Source organism: Typopeltis vanoorti, chromosome 3 (assembly GCF_054136105.1).
Source record: "Typopeltis vanoorti isolate ZY-2024b chromosome 3, IOZ_Tvanoo_1.0, whole genome shotgun sequence".
NCBI classification, from domain to species: Eukaryota; Metazoa; Arthropoda; class Arachnida; order Uropygi; family Thelyphonidae; genus Typopeltis; species Typopeltis vanoorti.
Window position 1 is genome coordinate 146,714,621 of NC_143551.1, and position 23,575 is coordinate 146,738,195.

Consider the following 23,575-nt stretch of genomic DNA (forward strand, 5'->3'; position numbering starts at 1 on the left):
ATTTGCGAGACAAGATGGCCAGGATTTGGAAAGTGTCAACAAGATAACACGACAATGTATTACTCTGGGAATGATGAGAACAAACATCGACATGGTGTAGCTGTAATAGTAGACGAAGAAATCAATAAATCAGTAATAAATTGGATTCCATTTTCTGAAAGGATAATGCTGTTACAACTTAAGGGAAACCCCGTTAACATAAATATCATCCAAGCTTATGCACCCACATCTGACAAAAGTGAAGAAGATGTTGAAGAGTTTTATGAACACCTAAAAGAGATTAAAAACCTAACAAAGAAACATGATATAAACATAGTGATGGGTGACTTCAATGCAAAAGTGGGAAGAGGGGGTGATGGAGAAATTGTTGGCGAACATGGCTTAGGCACCAGAAACGACAGAGGAGATCGCCTAGTCCAGTTCTGTCAGGAAGAAGATCTAACAATAGCAAATACTTGGTTTAAACTTCCACCAAGAAGACTGTACACTTGGAAATCGCCTTAAGATAACCAACATAACATTGTCAGAAATCAAATTGATTATATACTGATAAATAAAAGATTCCACAGTAGTATAAAGAGTGCAAAGACTTATCCTGGAGCAGATATCTCATCAGACCACAATCCCATAGTTGCAGAAGTACGTCTTAGATTAAAATCAGCTAAAAAATCACAAAAGAAAAAGAAAATTGATGTAGAAAAACTGAAAGACCCGAACATAAATAAAAGTGCCAAGACACAGCTTAACCTGCGATTACAACAGATTAACATAGAAGAAAACAAAAGTGTTGAATCTCTTTGGAATAGCTTAAAGAATGCCATCGTAACAACAAGTATTGAAGAAGTAGGTTATGTGAATAATATAAAACAACAGGAATGGATAACAGATGAGATTCTTTCTCTTATTGATACAAGAAGATTCCACATTAGTGGTACAAAAACAAAGACCTTGCCAGGTATACAGAAACACATAACATCATCAAAAAAAAAAAAATAAAAGAAGCCAAGGAAAATTGGATGAAAAATTTATGTACTGAAATTGAACTGTTTCAGAAGAAACATGATAATTTCAATCTGTATAAGAAAATCAACAAAATTTCTGGAAAACTGGGGAAAAAGCAAATAGTGTCTCTAAGAGATGAAAATGGAAAAATAGTTCTAGAAGAAGAGAATAAAGCACAGATTTGGATAAAATATGTAACAGAACTTTTCAATGATACTAGACAGAAGCCTATACATATAAAAGATAACATTCAAGGACCAGCAATCATGAAAGGCGAAATAGAGAATGCTATACGATACAAGTAAAACAGGAAAGGCCAGTGGACCATATGGTGTGCAAACAGAATTTTTAAAATTAATAGAACCAGATAACATCAAACTTCTTGAAAAACTATTTAATAAAATATATGAAAGTGATGAATTTCCATCAGATTGGCTAAAACCTACATTTATCACTGTCCCAAAGAAACCCAAAGCGAATTCCTGTGGTGACTTCCGACCTAAACATGAAAAATATTTTTGAAAGTAATTCAGAATAGTATTTATAGAAAAAGTGAAGAAACTCTAAGTGAAACACAATTCGGCTTTCAGAATGGTTTTGGTACTAGAGAGGCCCTTTTCTGTAACCAAATATTGATACAAAAATGCATAGAAAAACAGAAATCTGTCTTTATGTGTTTCATAGATTTTGAAAAAGCATTTGACAAAGTCAGACACACTAACTTAATAGAAGTCCTTCAACAAACAAGGCTAGATGAACAAGACATAAGGCTAATAACAAATCTGTATTGGAATCAGTCAGCTACCGTTCAATTAGACAACATTACCACCAGTGATATTAACATCAAAAGAGGAGTGAGACAAGGATGTGTGCTCTCACCACTCCTGTTCAACATATACGCAGAGGTAATCTTTAAAAAGGCATTGGAAGAATGTCCAGAGGGAATCACAATAAATGGAAAGATTGTTAACAACTTACGATATGCAGATGACACCGTGCTAATTGCAGATAACATTATGGAGAAGACAATTAAGTCATAGCTAACTGATTTTTGCTTTGTGCTGTTTTATGCATAGCATCACATGGTTTTTCACTGGTTCAAATTAGTCCACTGTTCTAGTACTACCTTGTATTCTATTACCTACTGCCAGTGATGATGATCCATATTTTCACAATGATATACAAGGCCTTTTAAATAAATATTATTCATACTTTGCTTGTGCTATTATGTGAATTTTAAGAAATGTTATGGCACAAGTATCCTTAAAACAACATTGCAGTGTATACTAGCTCATTATCCCAAGTGCAAAAATTTACGATATTAGCCACACCATCCATATGCAAAAAAGGTACATTGAAGGAAATTATTGTCTTGGTTGGTACAAATGATTTGAGAGGCGAGATGTATTCTATGAGGGAGGATGTAAAGGAGTTGTTAGAAGGGCCAACACTAAAGAGCGAAAAGGTTAAGACTGTAAGACTTAACAGACTTGTTATGATAAAGGCAAACTGAGGAGGGAATTGATAGCCAATGAGTCTATACATAGATTGTGCAAAACGAAGAGTGTAGCATTTGTGGGTCTGTGGTCTCTGTTTGATGGAAAGAAGGATTTGTACAAAGCTGATGGACTCCTTCTAAATGATTTTGGTGTTAGGTGTCTGGATAGAACTATCTTTACCAAGCATGCTGAAGTGCAAATTTAGGGAAACTTGAGCAATTATGGTTGAAGCAAGTGAGTTTGTGTGAAGGCACCCATGAAGCGAGTGAGTGAGTGTGAGAATGATCAAGTGTGGAATCTAGTGTCTCAAACAAAAATATTGAATAGGGTAATCAATTCAGAAAGTAAAGGGATGCTGCAGTTTGTATATACTAAGTATCAGGAACAAGAAGGAGGAGTTTTTAGCATTGGTTACTGCAACCTCGCCAAAAGTTATAATAAAATTTGTGAGATTTGGCTAACAGCAGATGATGTAGCTACAGGGATTGAATGCGAAGGGTTTAGTATTTTCAGGGAAGATAGGATGGGGAGGGAAGGAGAGAGAGGATTACTGCTGATGATAGCAGATGAATTGCAGCCAAAAAGAATATAAGACAAGCGTGAAGGTGGCTGTTCATTAGAAGCAGTCTGGTGCAAGATTAAGGCCAGTAAGACAAAATATACAGTTGGTTGTTGCTATAGCCCAAGGAGTTTCAGTGATGATCTGGAAGACATGCATTGCCAAATTAGTACAATGAGTACAAGTCGAGTGATTATTATGGGGGGGGGACTTCAACTATGGAGATATAGACTGGAAGGAAGAAAGATCACATTGCCGGAAAGAAATAAAATTTATACACCTGCTAAGAGATAATTACATAAGGAAGCATGTGATGGAGGGGGCTAGGGGTGGAGAGTATCGGACCTGGTAACAGGATCACAAGAGCTATCCATAACCAAAGTGACAACATTGCCTCCAATTGGTGAAAGTGACCATGTGGTCTTGACTTGGAAGATTATAAAACATGAGGAATATTCTATTAAGAAGGGATATTTGTGGAACTACAAGGCAGGTGATTATGACATGCATAGGAAGAAGCTTAAATCTGTACCATGTCATAAAACACTGCAGGGTAAGAATGTTAGTAGTGCAGTGGATATAGCGTCATCTAGAGGAACTAGTATTAAACTGTATATCTAAAGTAAGGAGGTTTAATCAGGTAGGAGTCAGATGGATGAGTAATATCATTAAACACCAGCTGCAGAAGAAGAAAATTATGTGGAAGGTATACGAGAAAGAAAAGTGAAAGAAACGTGACCAGCATGGCAAGGAAGGCAAAATCAGATTATGAGAAGAATCTAGCTGAGAAGGCCAAAGGAAATCCCAAAGAGTTCTTTCATTATGTGGCAAGTAAGACTGACTATGGAAGTTAACCTTAATGAATGATGATGGTCACAAGGAGATGAAGAGGATAAAATAGTTGAGTTACCGAGTATCTACAGGTGACTAGTGGTGTGCCGCAAGGTTCAGTGGTGGGACCATTGCTGTTTAATTTGTACATAAATGATATAGAAAATAACCTGAAAGGAAATATTCAGTTTCTTGCTATTGATGTGAAATTAGGTAGAGTAATAGATAATTCAAGGCAATCTGGAGAGCTTGCAGAACAATTTAAATAGGCTGTCAATATGGACAAAAGATAATGGGTATCAGTTTAATGTGAAGAAATATAAAGTTATGCATTTTGAGAAAAATTGATTATGAGCCATGTATCACATTGACGGCACTGCACTCCGGGAAATAGAGGAAGCTAGAAATTGGGGAGGGGGGAGGTAGACAGAGAGCTAAGTTTAGAGGACATATTACTAACGTAGCCCATAAGATTACTTGGCTACTGAGAACACATTAACATGTTATTCCTCTTTGTAAGGCCTTGATATGCCCACATCTGGATTACTGTGCTCAAGTCTGGTCCCCTGAGTTTCTTCGGAATAAAGAAGCAGTGGAGAGGATTCAGAGGCAGTGACCAAGATGGTAAGTGGCCTGTGGAATGTCTCCTATGAGGACAGATTGAAGGTGTGGAGATTGCAGAAGTTGGTTGATAGGAGAAAAAGATGGTATATGATGAAACATTTAAGTTGCTTAAAGGGTTTTATAGGATAAATGCAAGGGTTTTGGCACTTTGCTAGAGGGGACCAGAACAAGAGGTCATCCCTGGAAGTGAATGAAGGTATGGTTAGTAGGGGTGCGAGGACTAGATTTTTTGCTTGGAGAGTTGTGAATGAGTGGAATGGATTTCCAGTCGATTACCAAGAAAAATCAATTACCTAACCAAGCATAGTCTACTGTTTGTGTCATCTAAAAACATGCAGCAAACCTTTGTCTGTTAATGGGTTCAAGGAGAGGTATGATAGATTGTGTGGATAGATTGGATTTTGTGCAATGAGTCTTCAGACTCCATGGAGGTACCCACATAATGATGATAATAATAATACACTGTACAATAGCTTATATACACACATGAACAACAACAATGGTTGGGATCCCATATCTTCTGTAATTCCCAATGACTTCTTGGTCACATGAATGAAATTGCAGCTCAAAGCAAGACTAACAGCAGGATATTTGGAAGTAATAAAAATCTGAAAATAGACTATCCTAAAGAGAAGAAAAATGTACTGAATGATCTAATTCAGTTCAGATGCCATCATGAATGGATTTTTGTGAAAGCCTTTGTGTAGTATTATATTTGTTGCTTGAAAAAATAAAGCAACTTAAATGTTTTCCATGTTTTGCTCCTAGACCAGGAAAAATCAATTACCTAACCAAGCATAGTCTACTGTTAGTGTCATCTAAAAACATGCAGTACTTTTACGACCTTTCACAGGGAGGATTCACATAAAAATACAAATCTAATCTTTGTTTTACAATTTGTTCAGGAATTTTTTGATAGCAGCTTGTATAATATGTCCATATATCAAATGTAGGGTAGTAAAACTGTACACCTTAACTCATCAATGCAACATCAAAAGAAAGTAATACATACAGCTCAATACTACAAAAAAATTATAATCATTAAAAAACTCAAAGTTGAATTTACGTTGAATGATCCTAAAGCAAACCCTGAAGTTCATTATAGGGTCAGTCAAAGTGAAATCAGGAGACTGAAGTTACATAATTTTTAATACTGATGAAATCAATTTTTTCCCCCACTATATCCTTTAGATGGAATTTTTTTTTATTTAGATTTTTACTGGCAATCCATTGATCAGAGCAGCTATTTTTATTCAGAAGATCCATTTTCAATGTCTGATTTTTAATGCCATGTTAATAATCATTTGTTATTTGCATTTTCAGAGAAATAAATTTTTTCCCCAGAATGCTTTAGTGTGTTCCAAGTGTTCATTTCCACAATTTTTCCCTAGGTACCAGGTTGAATTCATAAGTCTGATTTTTGGTGTTTTATGTGTACATAGTGGAATATGTATGACCAAAATCACCTTGATTGAAGTGTTTCTTCTGTGAAAGCTGATGCCTCAAATTTTGCAAAAAAAAAAAAAAAAAAAAAAATTAAAAAACTGCTTTGAAGTCCAAAAAAAGTTATGTAGGGTACCAATTAAAAATGTGAATTTTTTTTGAGAAATAACACTTGATGGATGCTATAAAGGCAATTTTTATCTGATCCACAGATGAAAGGCCACAAAATCTATAAGCAGATTAGTGCTGTGTGTGTGGGCAAGAGTATAAGAAGAATGTAGGGATCTGTTCACATTTTGTTTGAACAGCTGAAGTTCATATTCTTTGGGAAAGGCAGAATGGAAGAAGTTGTTCAAAAGAACAGAAATAGATGGAATGAAAGAGAAGGCAGCAAAGTTGGTTCTGTAAGTTTCAAGATGGATTGTTAAACTTGGTTAGCAGTGACACTTGTTCTAATAAATTTGAAGGAATAATAGTGGCCAATGCAGCAGAACACTGTCCATGAAAGTATCTGTAGAAGAGGCACAAGGTAGAAACTGAATGTCTGTGAGAGAGGGATTGAAGTGAGTGAGTGAGTAAGTGTGTGTGAGAGAGAGATCATTAATTAGCTGGATTGCCCTCTTCTGAGGCATTTTAATACTAATTTGTGGTGGTACTGTCTTAGCGCACACCCAGCCTGACTTTCTGGGCCATTTAAACCACTTTAATACTAAGAATTTAACATGCTGCACCATCTACACATTTGTTTCAAGGACTCAAAGGTGTTATTTGTGACCGCACACCTAAGCTATTAATGTGAATGTCATACAATATTTATGCATTGAAACGTCTTCTCTTCATGAGCATTAGTATATTATAATAAATTTAGTTTAATCCTTTATCCAAGTGTAAGCAAACAAAGTTTGCACCTGAAGTATCTTCAGGACTGAGGCAACTCGTGGTAAAGGTGGACTAAACTCTCCTCACTTGTCTTAGTATCTTCCATAATGCAAAGCACATCTCCTTGGGGATATGTATAATGCTATGCATTAAGGGAAGGGCCACTTCCCTTAATGCCCACTACCCAGATCAGTTTCGATCTTTATTGAGGTCTCATCAGTGGGAGCCAGACCCAGAGGTGGTGATACTAAGGTGAAAGTAAAGGAGAAGTCATATTTACCTATACGAGTTGCCAAAAGGTGTATCACCTTATTATTAAATTACTCTGGATTTAGAGAAAGATGTTGGAAGTTTTTTCCCACTCAGTTAGACTATAATAAATTTAGTTTAATCCTTTATTAATTAAACTAAATTTATTATAGTCTAACCAAGTGGGAAAAAACTTCCAACATCTTTCTCTAAACCCAGAGTAATTTAATAATAAGGTGAGACACCTTTTGGCAACTCATATAGGCAAATATGACTTCTCCTTTACTTTCACCTTAGTATCACCACCTCTGGGTCTGGCTCCCACTGACGAGACCTCAATAAAGGTCGAAACAGTCTTTGTAGTGGTCCTTCCTTTAATGAATAGCATTATACATATTCACAAGGAGATGTGCTTTACATTATGGGAGATACTAAGACAAGTGATGAGAGCTTAGTCCACCTTTACAATGAGTTGCACCAGTCCTGAAGATACTTCAAGGTGCAAACTTTGTATGCTTACACTTGGATAAAGGATTAAACTAAATTTATTATAGTCTAACCAAGTGGGAAAAAACTTCCAACATTAATATATTTTATTATGTTTAATTTTAGGAATCATGCGAAGCCAGGAAACAATTAGGGGAGTCTTTAACAGGAATAAATGCAAAAATATAATATCAGTAAAATTGCTATTCCATGGTTATGCATTGCATACCTAGCACACTCTGAATATACACCCCTGATATATATATATATATATATATATTTACAGAGGTATTTTCCTACTGCGTGTTCCTGGTAAGATTTATTTAAGTATACTTGAAAAACGGTTGAGAAGGATTGTGGAAGGGAGGTTTGGTGAAGAATAAGCTGGATTCAGGGCAAACAGAGGCTGTCAGGATCAAATTTTCACGTTACAACAAATAGATGAGAAATCGTGGGAATAAACAAAGATCTGTATTTAAGTTTTGTAGATCTGGAAAAGGTATATGACAGGGTGCCAAGAGAGAAGCTGTTTAAAGTGCTACAGTTGTATGGTATGAATGGAGCATTATATCAAGCAATACTTAGTCTTTATTTGAGTTGTAAGTCAGCAATTAGAATTGAAGAAACTACAGGAAGATGGTTTAATGTTAAATCTGGTGTCAGACAAGGATGTGCATTACATCCTTGTCTGATACCTCTGTTAGGTATTCATCATCTATATGGATCACATTATGAAGGAAAATGGTATTAAACCTGTATCAAAATTGGAGGTGTTAATATCAGCTCTTTATTCTATGCAGATGATGTTATACTTCTAAATAAGTCTGCTATGGCTCTGCAAGATTTCCTGACTAAATTGAATAACTCTTGTAATAGATTTGGTATGAAGGTCAGCAATAACAAGACAAAAAAAAATGAAAATAGGCAGAAGCACTGAAAATATCAACTGCATTTTGAATGAAGAGCCTTATAGAACAAGTAAAACATTTGCTACTTAGGCATGAATTTTAGTGAAGATAGTAAATTAAATATGGAAATAGACAACAGAATCAACAAAGCTGGTATGGTAGGATGTCATCTGAATGAATTTATATGGAATAAGAGAGAAATTAGTCAAAACACTAAATTAGTATACAAGACAGCGTTCAAACCAATTTTAACTTATGGATCTGAGAGCTAGGTTAGAAATAAAACACTTGAGCAAACACTGGAGACCAGAGATATGAGAATCCTGAGGAAGATTAGAGGAGTGAACAGATAGCATCAATGGCAATGTCATATTAAAAACGAGGATATTAGGAAAGAACTTAATATTGTTAGCATCCCGGAATGTGTTAGCAGAGCTAATCTCAGGTGGTATGGTCCCTTAAACAGATTGGGAGAGTAAAGATTAGCAAAACAAGTGTTCTCCACTAGGTTGGCAAGAAAAAGACCCAGAGGGAGACCAACATATAGGTGGATTAATGTGGTAAAAAGTGCCTTAGAAGATAGAAATATAAGATCTGATAATGTTGAAGTCTTGACAGGTAACAGATTCTTTTGGAAGAAATTTGTAGATAGGAAGTTAATAATGGTGTAAGTTTTTCATGCAGTACTATCATATCCTCTATACCCCTTGAGGGTACATATCACAAATTTGATGATGATGATATATGAAACAAAAAAAAAATCAGACTTACGATTCAACCTAGGGAGAAAAGCACTGGGAACATGTAAAAACAAGTGGCTGCCATTTTGATAAAATTAGTTGGTCTGAAAATATATATAAGAAATCGATAAAAGCATATATCTTGTGCATTAAAATAGCAGTAAAAAAACCTCAGAAATTTGACAATCTGGAAGCAAGCCGAGTTTAATTTTAAAACCCTCCAAAACTGAAAAAATTCTGTGGTAAGCAGTAAATATAAAAACTGCTATCATAAGAGGATGAAAAAAAAAAAAAAAAATTTTTTTTTTTACTCTCCCTCTGAAGAACAGTGTAACTAAATAGTTCAACATCAAAATAGAAAATTGTGCAGCTTCACAATCCAATTTTTAATTTGATGATTTTCCCTGAAATGACACTGCAGCCAATTCAAGGAGCCACATGAATTGTTTTTTTTTATGAAGGAAATACAGTGTAGTTAGAGAATTTGATAAAAACTTTTTTAGCAGTCTCTTATAATAGTTTGCTATAGCAACAGTGGATTGCACAACTGGAGATGTTAATCCTACATGCAGATAATAATGATATAACTGTCATCTTGGATCACATACATATGAATGGAGGCAATCAGTCATTTCTAAAGAAACAAGAATAAATTACTTAAAAGTCAATATTTCAGAAGTGATCAAAAAAAATTTTTTTTTGGGGGGGGGGGTGTAAAATCTCGCAAGAAATTATTTTTTTAACAGAATTTTCGCTAAGGATTTTCCAATTTTTTTGTCTAAAATTATAAGAAAAAAATGTGCTTAGTAAGATGTAGAAATATAAAAGAATAAATTACTGTTAGAATGCACCTGCACTTTAGACTTGTTTGTAAAAGCTTAATAGGAGTTAAGCCAGATTAGTGCAGAATACCACCAAAATCGTAATGTCAAGCGACCAGTGATGACGTCAATTCTTTCATTACTTCTGGCTAATCCGAGAATACTCTTACTTAAGAACAAAGGAAGGAAAATGGAATAAAAGGCAATGCAGTAGTGGTTCTGGGCTTTTTGGTTCTTGGTCTCTTGCTTGGATCTTCACCTATGAGGGCTCCTTCCCTAGTTCCAGGATGATCACTCTTCCCACTGCCGATGTCAGATGTTTCTCTGCTGGCAGCTCGCTCTAGGCTCCCGGTAGCTACGGTAGAACCCCAGTGCCGGACGGAAGTCTCTATGTGTGATATGGAATAAATCGGAGTTTCCTCTCGACTTTGTTAGCAAGTAAGCTATTATTTTGTTTGTAGTATGTTATATGATTGTTACTTGAAATCGTAAAGGATTGAGAGGGGTTACTTGTTAACTGGCAGTTAAATTGAATTTTGAATAAAGGAAGAACTTGTATTGTTAAGTATGTCTAATTCATAAGTTGCTTGTGATAATGTCTGAATTAGTATCAATTAGTATTGAATGTTTTGGAGGAAAGTTAATATGATCCTTCTTAAAATAATTATGCATGCTTGCAGGCCAAGTTGTGTCATAGAAGACACTTTTATATCAAGGCACAATAGGTTTTTCTGATAGTGAAAGCACTATAGTTTCTGTTGCTCAGATAGCAAGTAATTTTGTGTGTTAACGTGGCTTTGATTAAGTTAATCTTTAATCAACTTTTATATGCTCTGTATCATATCTTTTAGTTTGATAATAAACATGTTTTTGTTTGGTAATTACCTGGTTCTCATTCCTCAGCCAATGCACTATCCTGAAAATATTAACGAGCATGCGGGAATAGAATATAGAAACAAGCCACGACTTGCATGTAAAGAAATTGTATAGAAGTCTTGAATTAATTTTTGTCTTCTTCTCGCCCTGATTTTCAAACATAAAAAGATCAATTAAGTGGTGCAGTTGTTACGAATAAATAAATTTCTTAATTGATATTGCGCAATTGCTCAGGGACTGTTACGTTAGATAGACTTACTACACAAGGCCTAACTAACAAAAAAAGGGGACAAAAATAAATTTAAGTAAGGAAGTAGATAGATTGATAATAGATAGATAAAGTAAAAATAAAGAAAGTAAATAATTTACAGGGGGGGGGGTGTTCTATATATAGATCATACAATGATGACTGATCAGCTGGACCTGAAGTATTATGATCATCTTCATATCTCAGGATCCAGTTTACATTGTTTAATCCAGTTTTCCAATTTCTTTCTACGCCTATTAGATGAGGTTTTCTGACAAAACTAGGCAACTTGCAGAGAAAGATCCAAGTCTCCAGTTCATGAGTTATAACTGGTCAAATCTATGCATTCAGGTCATCTATTCAAATCAGCTTAGTTTTTTTTTTTTAAATTATTTATTTTTTAATCCTGAATGATTTTTAACATTAGCAATGAGAATCAAACCAAGCCATGATTTCCAATTAAAGGAGGCACTATTATGTCTACCCAACTGCCCTACAACAGCACAACAGAGTAATGATTTCACAACAAATGTTTTTCACAATTCAAAGTAGAAATTTTACCCAAATATGATAATGAATTGATGCACACTATTTTAGGCATGTTAAACAACAATGATTCAATTATTTTATCACAAACTATACTTGCCATCACTTAAGAAATTATTCTGGAGGTTTCTGGCATCTTCAACTGAACACTAAAAAAATAAATAAATAAATAAATGGAAATTGTATTCTTTTTGAGTTATACATTATAACTATGTATTACAGATAGTTTGCATACACAATTATATATAAAAAACTAACTATTGCATTAATCTTCAGGAAGTCTAAGAAATGAAGGAGAGGATGTACTATATCTACAGTAAGTAGATGACACAAATTAAGTTATCTTGCACAAACCAGAATGCAATGGAAGAATCATATCAAGATGGCAGCAGACACCCATGGGCATTGGACCCATGGTTATTGTTGATGATGATGATGAAGTAGATGAATATGTTACTCCTCCTTTCCCCCTATAATGCTATACTTCTGAGGTAACGGGTTCATTAAATATATTATATTCAGGCAAAGAAGGAGTATCTATTGTTGTGTCGGCCATCTTGCTAATTGATCCATTAATGTTGGTTAGTTAGATCTATTCTTATTTCTTTAAATTCTGTTTTTATTTTGTTAGATGATGATTGATACTGATCCGAACATAAGGAAATTTATATTATCCTGCACCACCCTATATTCAGATTAGTCTATATAATACAGAGGAATCAGTCATCAACTAACTTTTGCAATCTCACTTTATACAGGCCGAGGTTAATATTATCATTTAAGGCTTCTGCAAGGTCCGATAAATTTTTATGAGCTGTGCAGATGAAGAAAAATCAGGCAAAACAACAAATTGAATTCAATAAAATAAACATGTAATACAGGGTTATAGAACATGTACATTTAAGCATAATTTTCTAGGGAAGATAATCTAATTGAACAATATTCAAAATATCTCTGAGACACTAATAGCCGCTCGGTTTGGTTTAAAGATTGAAGTTAAATTTACAGATCTTATTCTCCAATGCTTAAATACTATTATCACAACTTGTCTCTGTTCAATGAGATAATTCAATTCTTTTATACATCAACTTAGTTCAAATAATCATAACAAACATAAAACATTAGGCATCAAACATTCAGCTGCCAATTCTATATTCTTCCGAATAATTGAAAAATGGTTCACACTGTTCAATGTTCCAGAATTTTACAGTAATTATTCTTAGGGTAGAATTCTTTAATTCTCTCTTAGTCAACAAACACTTAATTTAATTATGAGGCAGTTATCATTTCAAGGTAGAAACACTTTAAAGCTCCATACTTCGGCAATTTTTAGTAGAATGCCACAGTTAATGTTAAGATATATCAGGCGGAGCTAACTCTTATTTCTTCACGCTGAAATATAAAAAAAAACTGCTCTTACTGGGTTACACCTTTTACACATTGGATTTACTATAGGCACACTTAAAACTGTAGTTAACTATTACTTTGAAGCAACACTATTCAAAAGAAATCTTCACTATAATAACTGAAATATTAAACATAAAGCTTCACAAGTCATGACGCACTCATTTTAGGTAATCTACTTATTCCTTATTTTCTTCTATGCATTAAATTCAGCTTTGCACTATTCTTTCTCAAAACAACTGGAATTCGTCGTAATTTTAGAATTCCATAGAAATATTCCGAATTGCCTATTAATTCCCAGTCCTTTCTTAATCAATTTACGGCATTTCCAAATCCCCTTACTTCCACCTGTTACTTCACTTCTTGCTGTCCTGAATGCTTCTCCTTTTTTTTACTTTCGTTTTCCAATTAAAATCGTTTTCATTCTTCCTGCCAAAATCTGGTTCTAGCCAGTTCAGCTTACATCTACTGACTTCACTCCATATCACAGCCATTCACATTCTAAACATGCGCTGACTAAAAACAAGCTCCATTTCTCCTTTAGCAGCCAATCAAATCCAATCAGAAGAATTACATAAAATCACACTTACATACAGAAATAAAATAAAAGGATATTTTACAATTCATATAATATACATTTAAATATGATAAATACTAATTCTTACTACATATTCTAAGATTAAATAATTAATTAATAACAAACAAAACTCAAAGCATTTATATGAATAATATATTACAAGCAAGAGACTAACAACAAATAATATTTACAAGTCTTGCTTATGACATGGCAGATTATGTTAAATGTGAATGAAGAGTTATAATTCCTAAATATCTTCATTCACAATTTAACACTATAAGTAGTCCATCAAAGTACTCCATCTTTGCCTGAAAGAGTACCTATAGTATTATAAGGAGGACTAATAGTATTTAACACTAAATACGAGGTTCTACTATAATTATTCGAGGCATTGGAGAGGGCAGCTGACACAAAGAAAATGAAACAGTGGTCCTTGGTAGAATTCTACACAGAAGAGTAGGAAATGATTACCAGATATATAGAAATATTTGGAGAAAAGGGCAAAAATAATAATACTGGTAAGTACCTGCTAGATTTCTGTTGAGGACATGAACAACACCATGTTCCAACATAAAGATATGCATAAATTCACAGGAGAGAAAATCCACAAAATAAGAGTCTTGTTGACTATGCTAATCTTGATAGCAATATCTTCATGCTGGTTCAGGACATAACAGTACACAGGGGATGTGACATGTGAAATGATAATTTAGTTTTGAACAGAATAAAATTGAATATTGAGCCTCAAATATTATTCAAGGAAAAAATTAAATAATTTGAAAACAAGAACCAAACCTTGGAGATTCAGTAGCAGACCATGAAGAAAACATCAACTGATTCATATGTAAAATTCGATGCAACATCATAAATCTGACAATGTTTAATTGCATAGATTTTACAGGAGTCACATCCGAAATTCAAAGAATTGTAAACTTATTTATAATAGATGTAAACAATAATATCAGCCCATATAAAATTAGCCCAGAAAAATTTACATGATACTGTAGATAGAAGATATATGAGTGTGTATTTCAAAAGAAAATCCCTTAGAGAGCAGAAGTATGCTAGAATTACCTACATAAGTAATACAAAATGCCCATCTGTAGAGAGACCCCAAGGAATTAAACATGCTAAAATAAAGTAAACAAGTATCTAAAAATAGAAGTTTAGGGACAAATACCTTAGAGTTCGGAAGTATATTTGATGTATCACTTGGTATAGGGTAGAATGGAAACCCATTGTAACCAAAGCAGTCCAACACTGCCGTCAAGGTAAATAGAAAAGGGGAGCGGTATACATCAAAAGCTGTTACGCTATGCTGAAAAAGGGATTAAACTACACTTCAGGGAGATAGAAGTCAGAACTTTCTAGAAGGAAAGGAGTTAGCACGTGATAGGTAAGGGGATCTCAGACCTTAGTTCAAAGTTTGCGCGGAAATATTTGAGGTCTAAGAAACTTCGCGCAAGGTCCAGAGAGGTGAAATAAAAAGGTCAGGAATGGACTAAGGTGGATTGACTTGGAGAGATGTGACGCCAGGAGAAAAGAGGGAAGTCGATCCATGGACTACGTATGATCCCGGATGAAGTCGTGGAGGGTAATTGGAGGTGAAACCATGTAGAGCGACCAGCAGCCCAGGACCAAGATGACCCCATGTCCGAGTGCCTACTACGGCGAAAGATCGTGCTCCAGCCCTGTGAGTAATTCCAGAGGAGAACACGGTGTCCATGATGCATCTGAAGTGATAGAGCAAGCCGTAACAATAGGGGGAGATCCAGAATAAGCCTGAAGAGAAGATACGATTAAAGTGCAATTGTGCCTATGAAAGAATTAATGTGAGTTGAATTTTTTTTGTAGAAAACTTTCTCTTAATTTATGATGTGAAGGACTGTTTTGGATAGACTGAATTCATAGGATTGAAAGATGTAATAGATTGAAAACTAATTCGTATGAAGTAAATCTGCTTTTTGAATAATTGAAAAGATGTTAATGAAAGTTTAAGCTTACGTGTATTACACTGAAATGGTTTAAGAGCTGATAAGAAAATTATAGAATTTAGAATTGTAATGGTGTGAAAGGTTGATTGCTAAGTGAGTGTTACATTCTTTTTGTGAAAGTTAGATTGGAGATTTTTACTTGTCAAAGCATGATAATTCCTAGATTGTAAATGGGCTGATAGTTATTTGATATACAGAATTAATTGTTTGATGATTTACGTATTTGATGCTTATAACATGCCCGAGAGTCGTTCTATGTGATGTTTAAATTTTGATGCTTAGCTTTGAGAGAAAAGATAGTTATTTGATATATAGAATTAATTGTTTGATGATTTATGTCTTTTGTGTTTATAACATGCCTAAGAGTTGTCCTATGTGATGTTTTAATTTTGATGCTTAGCTTTGAGAGGAAATGATAGTAATATCATTTAAGTGTATACATTGTATTATTGTCTTAGTGTGAATAAATATGTTTGTTTTATCTATAAGAAGTGCCGTCTGATCTTTTTAGCAACTGCACCATTCCCAAATAAATCCGATCCTGTAAGCGGGAAAGAAATTAAACCATGGTACGAACTTTATGTTAGGAGTTAGCCATGACTGTAATTAACTGTATAGAGGTGCTTTACTGGAAGTATAAATATTTTCTTATGCCACTTAGAGATTTTTAGTGGCGCAGTCTGGAATAATCAAATAAATTTCTAGAAATCTCAAGTATAAGTTTAATATACTGAAAGTAGGGGAAGGGAATTAAAGATTAACTGACTATATAGAAAGGTAACGGATAAGGATAAAGAATAATAAAGGTAACGAATGAAAATACAGAAGACAAGTCAGAAGAAATAGATAGATATAAAGAAATCGATAGACATATTTAAGATAGAAATATTACAAAGGCGCAGTAATAGAAACATAAGTAAATATTAAATAAAAGAGAGAAAACTCATTTATTTCTTGCAAAAGGGATCTCAGTTCATACTCCCTTACTTTCAGCATAATATACAAGTCTCCAGACAAGATCATATCCCTCTGCTTAGACTAACCCAGTGGTCACCAAAGGGGTCGATATGACATTGTTAGGGGTCGATTCGGGCTCAGGGGCCGAAAGAAAAATATAAGACATCATTGTATGGGTAATATTTAATTCGGTTAACTTGGATTACCTCCATGACAAAAGACATGGAGGTAATGACAATGCAATTAAGAGTGAATCGTGGGATCAGTACCTCCATCTTACAGGTCCATGAATAGGACCTGTAAGATGGAGTAAGGTCATGAAAATAGTTACTGAGGCCAATCAAGTAGGCAAAAATGATGTATTTACCAATAAACGGATGTTGGTGGTTCCTGCAGGCCGGTGCAGCGGGAGCGAGATTGCAACACATGCGTGGTTCTTATTTACTGATACTTACAAGTATTCAATCCCAGTCTCATTTTTGCGTATCGACATACAAGTGAGCATTAATGTTCTAAAATTCATCAACATACATATTATCATTCAATCATTATTCATTCACGAACTAAACTTCTCTATGTTGAAGAGTTGAGCAGCGCTGGTAGTAATACCAGTGATATTACTAGTGATAGTAATAGTAGTAGTAATAGTAATATAATAATATATACTATATTATACATACAATAAACATTCTAACTATAAAATAAACAATCTAAAAACTCACATAAGCATCTTTTTTGCTTGTCTTATTATAATTACGTAATAGTAAAATATAGGGGGTCGATAAAAAGTCAAGAAACGCTTGAAGGAGTCGACGGGCAAATAACTTTGGCGACCCCTGGACTAACATTTATCTCCAGTCTATTCTGGCACAAACAATCACATAGTAGCCAAAAAAAATTAAGCACTATTTCATTTTAGGTGAAAGCACTCTATTTCATTTTAGGTTGGGTGTCAAATAGTGTGCTATTTGACACCCAACCAATTCTTAACTATGTACAAATCTCAAATCTGCCCATGCTTAGAATACTGCTCACATGTTCAGGGTGGATCACCCAAAACTATTCTAAAAAATTTTGATGCTGTCCAGAGGAGATTGGCTCTGTGTCTATTTTACAGGTACCTCAATGATTACTGCTCTACTGAACTGGCAACCATCCCTTTGCTGTGCAACTACAAACACATAGAACCTGCTTTTCCTCTTCCATTCCATCTACCTCCAATCCTCTGGAAAACAACCTTCCAAAAGTATTTTTAAATAACCACAATCTACAACTCTTCAAAAATATGTGAATAAACTTAGTTCTCACCTGCAACCAAGACATAGCAATAATGTTCTTGTAGGTCCCTTTGACCTCCCATGTAAGGGATCAATATACTAATTCTCTCTTTTATTAATATAAAAGAGAGAAATAATGGAGGAATATAACAAAGATCTGTACTTAAGTTTTGTAGATTTGGAAAAATAACATGGGGTAAACAGAACATTATACAGTGCAACATGGTCAATACTTAAGTTGTAAGTCACCAGCCAGAATTTAAGGAAATACAGGAAGATTGTTTGATGCAAAATAAGGTGTAGGACAAGGGTGCATACTATCTCAACTCTTATTCATCATATATATGGAACAAACTAAGAAAGAAAGTGGCATTAAACCTGCTATATGGATTGGAGATATCAAACTTAGCTGTGTTTTCAGTGGAGAACCTGCAGAACAAGTACAATTTTTGAAGATTTCAAATTAAATATGGAAATTGACAAGAATAAGCAAAGCTGGTAATGATGGAGAGCCCCTATTGAATAAAGTTATGTGGAATAAGGGTGAAATTAGCAGTATACAAGATAGTGCTCAAACCAGTTGTAAGTTATGAATCTGAGAGTTGGGTTAGAAATAAAACAGCTGATCAAAGACCTGAAACTACAGATATAGGAGTTCTGAGAAAACTAGGGAAGTGAACAGATGACATCATTGACAGAATCAAATTTAAAAATGAAGATATCAGAAAATAAATCAATATTATCAGTACCAGGGAGTGTGTGAGCAAAGCTAACTAAGATGTTATGGCCACCTGAACAGACTGGGAGATAAAGGGTTAGCAAAGCAGGGATGCCAAGATGCCAGGAAAGAGACCAAAGGAAGGCCATATGTAGTTGGATTCACGCAGTCCAAAGTGCCCTGGAAGAGAGAAATATAAGATATGACAATATTAGAGAGCTAACAAGTGAAGCCTATCTGGGTTGCAAATAAGCAACCTAGATAGGCTTCCCTGGGGGAAAATGGATGGTATTTTCCTCTAGAGATTGAGATTAGTAATAATATAAACTTAATAGTGTAGTACCATCATGGTATCCTGTACACCCCTTTGAGGTTACCTATCAGGGATGCCAAGATGCCAGGAAAGAGACCAAAGGAAGGCCATATGTAGTTGGATTCATGCAGTCCAATTGATGTCAGGAAATTGATGGTGGTAATGATTACAAGTACATTAAAAATTCACACATACTATGACTCCATAATAATTTGTAGTTATATCAACAAGTGCACATAGAAACGCATATTCCATATCATATGCAAAGAGATTTAGTTATTTCTTACATGCTGAAATGTGTGATATTTATAAGGAGATTCTTTGACATTTTACCATAGACACATTAATGCATTTTCAATTTACAAAATAACAATGAGAAATAACAAATGACTAGCAAATACTTACATTAAAGTTGTTTCGCTGACAAAGTTCGTCAACACAAATTAAGATAACTTTCTGATGAAATTCATCTTTAATGCCAATATTCTATAAAATTGATAATAAAGCAGTATTAAGATGGTTCTACTAGTTGAATATTTATTACATGATTAAATTTAAAATATTCAATTTCTCAGACTTCATTTTCCTATGTATATATATGTATGTACATCCCTGTATATGAATAACAGATATTCATATACAGAGATGCATAAATTATTTGTTCATTGAATAACTCCTTATATTGCATTATTATACATAGCATAACGTGATAAGTTAAATTTAAAAATCTCAAGTTTTATAATTATACTGGTATTCTGATCACAGTGGTTCTAAATAAACTAAATCCATCTACCAGAAAGAAAGAAAACACCTTTCTTTATTTCTTAAACTGCATGAACAGATTTAACCATTGCTAAAATGTGCAGACAAAATTTCACCATTTTGAATTTAGTTTGAATTTGTCATCTGTTAATTTACTTGGTCTAATAACAACACAAAGTAATATCAAGTCCACTAAAGGAAAGGAAACAGAACATTCCTCATCCGAAATAAAACTAGGATTACTAAGAAAGTGAAACTTTAACCAAAAAAAATTATAAAAACAATAAAAAGTATTTTATTTTGTCAATGTAATGATCTAAATGCTTTGTTTTCCTGATTTCTTTTTGGTGTTGATACTCACTGAGAAAATACCAGTTAAGATGAACTCACTATGTGTGTGTGTTGAAAGTATTTTTTAACTTGGTTATACTATTAATTAAAGATTCCAAGAAATTATATTCTTGGTTTAATTCTTTATCCCAGTGTAAGCAAACAAAAATTTTTTGCTTACACTTGGATAAGGGATTAAACCAAGAATATAATTTCTTGGCATCCTTAATATAAGGCAATTTATAATACAATGAACCTCAACACCGTAAAGGTAGAAGAGGAGGATTAAGTAAGTATAATACAATGAGATTAGACTCAGCTATTATGGCTGCATAATTACAAGATAAGTAAATACAGGATATGAAACAAAGATGAACTTTACTGACATGAAATGATATGCACATGATGAATACATTTTGGAAATGAAGTACAAATGGCAAGACATCTGTAGCAAGTGCTTAAGGTATTTGTTATTCGCATGAAATATTTATGGTGATGAACAGTTGAACTCTGAATCTTGAGTTCACAACTTTAACAAAAGCCTAGAACATTGATTTTCTGAGTGTGAGAGATAAAGGGAGATTATAAACTAGGTTGAAATAACTAGAGCCTTGGTATAGTTATGTGCTCTATTAAAACTGCTTTACCTACAACAATAGATAATGGAATCCCAACTTTCTATGGTTAAAAAACTTTTTGGTAGCGAAACAAATCGGGAATCTGATCTATACAGATTGGTATTAAACAGTAAATACCAGTACTTGTAACTTCAATGCATTTGTATACTAGTCTACAAATGTTATAATTACGAGGGTGGTCTGAAAAGTTCTCGGCCTCGACCACTGATGGCAACACTATCAGCAAGATTTTTTTTTTCTAAGTTGATATATCTGTCATTAGCATCCATGTGAAATTGCAAGTCATTCAATCAAATAGTTTGTTTTAATACAGCTGTCTGAAGCAAAAGTGTTGTCTGTATCCCTTGAAATAGATAAAATTGAGTATCGGGTGGTTATAAAATTCTTTGTAAAAATGCCAAGAGAAATTCATTCGAAGTTCATAAAAGTTTATGGGCACTCTTCCCCTTCGTTTTCGACAATTAAGAAATGGGCTGCCAAGTTTAAATATGGCCATACCAGCCTTGAAGATGATCCATGTGAAGGACATGCAAAAAGTGTCACACCACCAGAAATCATTGATCAAGTGCACGGTATGGTATTGGATGAATGGCGAGTCAAAGTACGTGAAATTGCTAAGACTATAGGCATTTCAAAAGAATGTGTAGGACATATTTTTATGAAGAATTGCAAATGAAAAAACTTTGCACAAGATGGGTGCCATGCTTGCTCACAGCACATCAAAAACGCATTCGTATGAAAATCTCTGAACAGTGCGTGGAGCATTTTAACGAATAAAACTGATTTTGTGCATCGATTTATTACTATGGATGAGACTTAGATTCACCATTACACACCAAAATCCAAACAGCAGTCAAAACAGTGGACAGAAGTCGGTTGTTCAGCGCAATGAAGAAAAAGTTGGTTCCATCATCAGAAAAGGTCATCGCATTGGTGTTTTGGGATGCTAAAGGCATTTTTCCATTAATTATCTTGAAAAGAGTAAAACAATAACTGGGGAATATTATTCCAATCTCTTAACCAGACTAGACAAAAATATTTGCAAGAAAATAACCGATTTTCAGAAGAAAAAAATCATGTTTCATCACGATAATGCACCTGCCCACAAGGGTGTTTTAGCAATGGGAAAATTAAGCAATCTGCACTATTAATTGTTGGAACATCCACCCTATTCCACAGACTCTCAAAATTCCCCTATACAGCTGCGATTGCAGCTGTATAGGGGAATTTTGCAGATCTTACTGAGAGTCACTACAGGGGCAGATAATGGTGCTGGAGCCTCACAGGAATAAATGTATTAGTCTTAAGGGAGATTATGTTGAAAAATAAAAATAATTTTGAAATTATATATTCGTTGTGTTTTCATTGTTAGGCTGAGAACTTTTCAGACCACCCTCGTATATATCTGCAAGTAGCTATATTGACTCATAAAGTTTCACATATATCTTTCTATTCACTGTGTAATAATCATTTTTATTTTGTTCAAAATTAGATGGTTGCTTGTATATCCTGAAAAGAAGAACATGTAAGAAAGTTTTAAAGTGAATAAAAGTTGAGCAGATGTGAACTGTAGACTAAAATACACAAATGTTATTCAAGAAAAAATGCAAGTTCGAAAACCTGAACCAAACCTTTCAGATTCAGTAGCAAGTCCTGAAGAAAATACTGACTGATTCATCCAGAGAGGAATGTAGTGAGGCTGTCTGCAAGGAAAGAAAAATCAGAATTCCATGGTGTACACAGGAAGTTAAAGAGGCAGTGAAGGAAAAGAAGAAGGCTTATCAAACGTTCCTGGCAAATATGTCAACTTGTGCTCTTAGAGAATTACAGAGACAAGTGTAAGAAAGCTTAACACTGCAAAACTGGCAAAACAAAAGCCATAGGAAGACTTTGGTAAGAACACAGAAATTAAATATCAGGAAGTTGGCAAGGTATTGTGGACCATTTTGAAAAAGCTCAGAAATGGAGAAAAGAGTGCTGTAAAAGGAATTACAGATGATAAGGGTGACATGAAAACAGAAGAAAAAGATATTCTTGATATAGTACGTAATTACTTCAAAAACTGCCAAATGAAACAATCAGTGACAGCACAGTGGTATAAAAACACTCAAGAGGCATGCAATCAGGAATACATATCCATACTTGAAGTATAAAAAGTCATCAAAAGCCTGAAATGTGGGAAGGTGGCCAGAGTAGATGATACTCAACCAGAAATGCTCAAGTATGGAGGTATAAAAATCATACAGTGGTTGCACTGCATAGTTCAGAAGGTCTGGAGAGTGGGACAAATTCCAGATGATTGGAGTAGAGCTCTCATAGTTCACATATATAAAAAAGGAAATAAAACTGAATGTGAGAATTACAGAGGTATTTCACTATGGTAAGATTTATGCAAGTATACTTGAGAAACAGTTGAGAAGGATTGTGAAAGGGAAGCTTGGTGAAGAACAAGCTGAATTCAGGCCAAATAGAGGCAGTCAGGATCAGATTTTCACTTTATGACAAATAGTTGAGAAATCATCGGAATATAACAAAGATCTGTGTTTAAGTTTTGTAGATCTGTAAAAGCATAAGGTGCCAAGAGAAAAGCTATTCAAAATGCTACAGTTATATGGTATCAATGGGGCATTATATCAAGCAATACGTAGTCTTTATTTGAGTTGTAAGTCAGCAGTTAGAATTGAAGGAAGGAAGTACGGGAAGATGGTTTGATCTTAAATCTGGTATCAGACAAGGATGTACATTATCCCCCTCTCATATTCATTATATATATGTATCATATTATGAAGGAAAGTGATATTAAACCTGATATCAAAATTGTAGATGTCAATCTCAGCTCTTTAATCTACTTCATGCAGATGATTTTATACTTTTAAATAAATTCAGTTACAAGTC

The 23,575-nt window shown here is 34.2% G+C and overlaps 1 protein-coding gene across 1 annotated transcript in view; it reads right to left on the bottom strand.

The window, feature by feature from the left end:
• Window positions 1-23,575, bottom strand: part of Pi3K21B (phosphatidylinositol 3-kinase regulatory subunit alpha) — a 405,502-nt gene that overhangs the window by 182,305 nt on the left and 199,622 nt on the right. The window contains exons 7-8 of the mRNA XM_090416099.1: window positions 19,356-19,436; window positions 11,811-11,859 (exon numbers count right to left, since the gene is read on the bottom strand). Coding sequence (XP_090272225.1) covers window positions 11,811-11,859; window positions 19,356-19,436 — 130 coding nt within the window. The remainder of the gene's footprint in view (window positions 1-11,810; window positions 11,860-19,355; window positions 19,437-23,575) is intronic.